Below are 7,208 nucleotides of genomic sequence, written 5' to 3' on the forward strand. Positions count from 1 at the left end.
ATTGCACATGTGCAATACAACAAAATATTTTTTTTTTTTTTTGAAAATTTTTTATGTATAAAAACTAGCGATTTTTTGTTAAAAAATTGTAAAAAAAAATTAAAATTTTGGTATGTTTTTTAGTTTTTTTTAGTTAGTTTTCTAGTTTTCTCATTTATATATAGTGTTCTCATGATCCTCTCCCTATATATATATATATAGTGTTCTCATTTATATGTAGTGTTCTCATGATCCTCTCCCCATATATATATATATATATATATATATATATATATATATATATATAGGGTTAGGATTTAGAGAGAACGACTAAAAGTATAAGAACGGTGAGAACGACTAGGAACCGTCAGATCAAAACAATCTATGGACTACATGACGTCTAACATCACTTTTATTAGTGTGGCGTGCTTCCATAAGGGCAAAAAGGTAAATAACCATATACAAAACACATCAAAGCCTGACCGAAACATATATACTTCCTAGAAAAAGCTCCCAAAACCAACGTAAAATGCGAAAACCCTAGAAAACGCGAAACAACAAAAACAATGGCGTCGAAAGATCAAACCAGATCCAGAGGAAAAAAACATAGTGAGTTAACTTTGATTTACATTGTGCTAGTTTATGCTGCTTTTGGCATTCTAATTTTAACAAAAATTTGCAGTTTCTACAAGGGGGGAAGGGGAAGAGTCATCTGCTCCAAAACGCCAAAAACAAACGAGCAACGAAAATATGTATCTTTGTTACTAAAGGCCATGGTACACAAATGTTACTTTTCGTGATGTAAAAACACACTTTCATACTTGTTGCAAAACGCCAAAATATGTATTGTTTGTTACTAAAGGCCACAACACATGAATCCTGTAATAGCTTTGTTACTAAACGCCAAAAAATGTATGGATTCTATTATAAACGCCATTTAACTTTTATTGAGTTGCTCAACATCTCTAATCTCATATTGATTTATAAAACGCCATAAATGTATCATAGTTATGTTAAATTATACTATTAAAACGCCATGAAATAATTTTTTATAGGCGAAGAGAGGTTAAGATCGCGAATAAATGTGCATACTTGAAAGGCCCAAAACGCCAAAAAGAGAAAGGCATTAAGTCAGAATGTGGAGGTTGAGGAAGAACCATACCATGAGTTCAGTGGGGCTAAGATCTTGTCAAGAGTAAAACCTACAAAATTGACTGGTTGGTTTATGAATCTAACGAAAACCAAAGAAAGACAGTACACCAAATGGGTTTTAGTGCTACACTAAGGTTGAAAATAGACATCGTACCCACAATGCTTGCGTACTGGTTGGTTGAAAATTATAATGAAAAGACAAACACCCTAAATGTTGGCAACCATACCATACATATAAATGAAGAATTGGTAAACTCTTTAACGGGTATACCAAATGGAAGGGTGCCCGTGAACATGAAAAAAAGACCAACAGCTAAAGACCACGTGGTGGCTGAGTGGAAAGCACAGTTCCGAGGGGCTGAGTGGAAAGCACAGTTCCGAGGGGCTGAGTGGAAAGCAAAGATAGGAGGGTTGGGCTGGGTTAACAGACCAAGTGTGAGAATATACTTTGATAACGTTTTGCCTATGATGCATGGCTTTGGGAGAAACTTCTGCCTAAAATTTCCTTGTAGCATTCTTCACTATAATGGGGCATGCAACTGACAATGCAGTCGTCAACAAACAATTCTTGCACAATGATACACCAGATGTTCAAATGAACCAAATGAACTGGTGTAGTTATATCATCCAATGCTTGCAACACGCCAAAACCGCATGGGCTCCCAAAAAGCATTACACAGGGCCACTGATCATACTTGCGGTAAGAATAAAATTTCACTATTCATTTGTATGTCATTATAACGCCAAAAAATATATGTCATTTGAAAATCTATTTTGTTACAGCTTACCTTGGTGAACGATGCTTGCAATTTAAAAAAAATGGGACCGAAAAGAAGGATACCCAATTGAGTGGGTTACAACAGAAACTCTTGATTTATTTGGAAGAGCAATGGAAAAACACCTTGTGGGCAATGAAGTAAAAAGGAATACAGTCAAAAAAGGTAAAGGAAGCAAGCCCCAAAAAAACAAGAAAAATGTAGATTGTTGTTCGTGAAGAAGATGATGGTGATGATGCTGAGAATGAAGATGAAGATAATGTCCACAATGTCGATGAGCATGATGACGAGTTTGATGACGATTATGGTTTTTATCATGATGATCATTATAACTATGAACTGCAAAACGCCATGCCCTTCAATGATGCTAAAGAGGCTTCACTTCAAAGGATGGTGAATGAGGATATAGAAAGCCAGGAAACGATGTTTGAAGTTTCTGCATCAGGAAACCATGCTCTTATCAGAGAAGTAACACAGTATGACAACATTTTCGCTGAAGAAGAAAAACAAAACAAAGAACCTGAAGAGGTATGTTGTTTAAAAAATAAATTAGAAAAACAAAAAACACCATAATACACAAAATCCTTTTATTTATTATAACAGGAAATGGCTGATAAATTGGATGGAGCATACAAAGAATTAGAAGACTGTTACAATAAAATGAGCACATTGTTAAAACAGTCAAAGACTGAATACCCAAACAGCCTCCTAGTACACATTAAATACTCACAATGTATGACATTGTTGGAGAACATCTCAAAATTTGTTGACGAAAACGCCAAAGAAATGCCAGCTGAAACAGAAGAAGATACACAAGAAACTGATGATGAAAATGAGGTGGTACTAGGAGATGAAAATGAACAAGAAGGGGAAAAGGAGAAGGCTGAAAAAGAAAATGCCATTAAAGAGCAAACAGTTCATGAAAACGCCAAAGAATTTGAAAATGAAGAACAAGGAGAGGAAGGATGCGAAAATGAAAAAGAAAGGGAGAAGGAGATGGCTGGACTTGAAAACGCCATTGAAGGGGAAACAATTGATGAAAACGCCATGCAAGTGGAAATACCTCATGAAAACGCCATTGAAGATGAAAATGAAGGAAACGGAAAAGAAGAAGGAGAAGGAGAAGGAAAAGGAAAAGGGGAAGGAGAAGAAGAAGAGGAAGGGGAGTGGGAAGAGAATGGTGAAGGGGATGGAGAAAAGAAGGAAAAGGAGAAAGAGAAGGAGAAGGAGAAAGGTAAGGAAAAGGAGATACAAGGGATGGGGCAATAGAGAAAACGCCGAACCATCGACTGCTACAACAATGCCAATATATGATGATGAAGAGGATACTACATTATCAGATGAAGATGTAAACGAAAAGGATATTGAGAGGTGGGGTTGTGATTTCAAGACACTTGAATATCACATTTCAAGATACAATGGGGTAAAAATAATTAAGAGGAATATTGCTAAGATTTTGGAGCTGCCAGGACAAGATCTAAAACAAATGATTGATATTAAAGAAGGTCTTGACAATTCAAAGATGGTGGATGAAGCAATTAAAGCAATAAAAAAACATCTGCAACTTGCTGAAGAGACCCCCAAAATGCCTGTATTTGATAAGACACCAAACATTGCCACGACAGAAACAAAAGACAGTCAGGCATTCAACACTGAAAAAGAAAAAACTGAAGGGGAGATGGTGAACAAAAGTGTTGACCAAGAAGGGGCAGTGTTTAATAAAACGCCATATGAACAGCCACCAACTACATCTGGGAAAAACCTCTTGAAAAGTTTTGAAGAGGAAGAGACACCAAATAAACCCCATGATGAAAACGCCATCAACACATCACCACCAAAAACGCCAAACATGTCAGATGTGCAGGAGAAAGGTGATGAGGACAACACTCCAGACATCACAAAGCTGATGCAAGAAAATAAAATTTTAAACCCTGAAGAGCTGCCTGGTGATGAAAAAGCTGATAAAGATGATGAAGAAGATAAAAACATAAAAAATAAGAATGTGGCTGAAGAGGAGAAGAGAGATAAAAAAAATTGAGCGAGGCATGTTTGTCACCTTATCTAAGGAGGCAAGTGGTTATACATGAAAAAAGGACAAACCCTGAAAATAACCTCTCCACATACATCTTCATTGGGATCAGCGATTATGAGTATGTACACTTCTCTCAAAATAAAACGCCAAACTTTCAATTCATAACGTTTACTTGAGAATATGCATGCAAAAACAATCAAAACGCCATGTAATATAATAGAATGTGTTTGTATAACTACCGCCAAATGATAATCTTTAGAACACAGCTGTTCAAGATGGGAAGAACAACTCAAAATAAAACGCCAAACTATCCATTCATAACGTTTACTTGAGAATATGCATGAAAAAACAATCAAAACGCCATATATTATAATAGAACGAGTTTGTATAACTAAAACGCCAAATGATGTTTTTTTAGAACTGAGCTGTTCAAGATGGGAGAAAAGTTTCTCATGAGGGTGATATGTTAGAGCATGAAACCAGGATTTCAAGCACACGTCTCAATTATTCTAAGTTGGGCACATATCCTGAACTATGAAGAAAGATACAAGGCTCAAGAATCACCCTCAAGGTTATTCTGCACAGAAATACTGCTGGTAACTCTTTTTCTATATATATTTGATAACATTATAAAATGACATTGTTTTATTGTTTAATTATGTGGTACTCAATATTACAGAATCCTCCGGCATACTACGAAACGATAACAGAAGATGCACGAAACAATGAATTCAATAGAAACATGGAAACTGTTCTGAAAAACACACGTTTCAAAGAAGACAAGAAACAGAAAACCATCAAGGATTATGAACTGGTCTTCATGCCAATAATCTAGGAAAGACATTTCTATGTTGTCTGTTTCAACATGAAACACAAAAGAGTTGATGTATTGGACAACAGCCGTGTAGGGGATAAAGTAAGCATCAAAAAAACGTATGAAGGATGGGTGGAAAAATTGGTAAGTATCTTAAAAACTTTGAATATAGGAACTATGTTGACAAAACGCCAAACTAATATATATAAAAAAAATGTGAAAACTGCAGCACGGAGCTTTTGCAAACTACTTGCGTATAAAAAATCACCCAAAGCATGAGATCATGAGCAAGACGAAGGTTGTCAGACAAAAGATGGATTTGAGGACAAAGTCTAACGTCATCGACTGTGGAATTTTCGCAATGAGGCATATGTAAACATACATGGGGGATATAGCTAGTTGGAAAAGTGGTTTGGCAACAGAAGATGCCCCAAATCAACTCCAACAAAAACAGCTAAATGAACTAAGGGTAAAGTACATTGGAAAATCCTGTTTCATAGCGAAAATGAAAACATACACCTAGTGAAAAGTTGTCTGAATACATTCATGGCTTATGGGGGAGAAAGAACACGTAAGTTGTTTGACAAAGCAGAAGAGAGAACAACAAAACGAATTTCAGAATATGTAGATTAGCTAAACGCCATATATTTTAATGTTGACTATCATGTTTTACTCTTTAAATTATTACATCTACATGTTTGGTTGTGTGATCTACTACCGTATTTCGATAAATCAAATAAAACGCCATGATTAGAAAAATTAACAAAAGTAAGTAACCATTTAAAACATAAACAAAATTAAAATAAAGGGTTAAAAAACTAAATTAAGACAAGTAGAAAACAAAAAAAAAAAGACCAAATCTATGGGAAATTAATAAAATGCCATTAAAAAATAAACGCCATTCGTAAAAAAATACTTTTTAAAAAAACGCCATGAAAAAGCAAGCATAAAGATGAAAACACCATTAAAATATAAACGCCATTCGTAAAAAAATACACTTTAAAAAAAAGCCATGTAAACTAGCATAAAGATGAAAACGCCATATATATTTAATTATTTTTGGGAAAAGCAATCATAACGCCATTGTTTAACGGGGAGTGGACAATGACAATCGTACCTCGGCATAACAATTAGCGCTCCCAGCCACGTGTTGGGCCAGGATCCGTTCTCACCGTTGTCACACTTTTCACCGTTCTCTCCTGATCCCGTTTATAAATATATATATATATATCGTTTAATAACCGAAATAACTATAACCAAATCATAACCGCGGATTAACCGAACCATGGTTAACCGCCTATCGGTTATGGTTACGGTTAACACTTTGCATTGCAGTACTTATTTCTGGTAGTTTTCTTGTTCGTATACTATTTATTGTAATATAATTGTGCTAGATATACGTCATAAGCGAAGTCATGGGTTAGTCCATATCATCGTGGTGTGCATGGTTGTAAGCTAAAATAGCTCGTATAAGAACATAATCAGGTTTTATTTATTGAAACATTAATAAACTATATACAAGAATACAACCATATTTTTATCTAAATAACCATATATATATATATATATATATATATATATATATATATATATATATATATATATATATATATATATATATATATATATATATATATATATATATATATTTTATTTGAGAAGAAATTTAATATGAGAAGAAAAAGAAGAAAAGGGCATATTAGTAAAATACTATTTCATTTATAACTCATATCATTAATTTTTCTCTCTTTAATTAATTAGTCAACTAGTCATTAATTATGCTACATATAATCTACAAAACCTACACATATCAAAATTTTCCTACATATACCCTACACATTATAGAATTTTATCCTACACAACTAAAATTTATTCTACACACCTCGAAATATATCTTACACAACTCGTAATTTATCCTACATAACTAGTAATTTATTCTACACTTTAAATTAAGTTGTTTTTTCTTAATTTGGAAAAAAATATATATATTGAAAAGAAGTTACAAATTTAATTTAGTTAGTTATTAAAGAGGAAGAATACAAATTAATGATTTACGTAAGTTTACCAATATACCCTTATATTAAATTAAATGCAAATATTAAATGAAGTAAATTGAAGCATTCTTATTGGTTGAAACTTCTTCTTTTTTCTTCTTTCAAAAAAATTCTTCTCATTTGAACTCTCGAATATATATATATATATATATCAGTTAATAACCGAAATAACTATAATCGAATCATAACCGCTGATTAACCGAACCATGGTTAACCGCCTATCGGTTTTGGTTATGGTTAACACTTTGCATTGTAGTACTTATTTCTGGTAGTTTTCTTGTTCGTATACTATTTATTGTAGTATAATTGTGCTAGATATACGTCATAAGCGAAGTCATGGGTTAATCCATATCATTGTGGTGTGCATGGTTCGATCTGATAAGTTATTATCTTGCACCGAA

The 7,208-nt window shown here is 33.6% G+C and overlaps 1 protein-coding gene across 1 annotated transcript; it reads left to right on the plus strand.

Annotated features, from left to right (window-relative positions):
* Positions 1-1,657: 1,657 nt before the first annotated feature.
* On the plus strand, positions 1,658-3,945 carry LOC110900841 (glutamic acid-rich protein-like). Its single transcript, XM_022147701.1, has 4 exons — positions 1,658-1,831; positions 2,112-2,435; positions 2,511-2,960; positions 3,052-3,945. Exons 1-4 carry the CDS (start codon positions 1,658-1,660, stop codon positions 3,943-3,945), a joined length of 1,842 nt encoding a protein of 613 aa, XP_022003393.1.
* Positions 3,946-7,208: the final 3,263 nt, after the last annotated feature.

This window comes from Helianthus annuus, chromosome 13, assembly GCF_002127325.2.
Source record: "Helianthus annuus cultivar XRQ/B chromosome 13, HanXRQr2.0-SUNRISE, whole genome shotgun sequence".
Taxonomy (NCBI): Eukaryota; Viridiplantae; Streptophyta; class Magnoliopsida; order Asterales; family Asteraceae; genus Helianthus; species Helianthus annuus.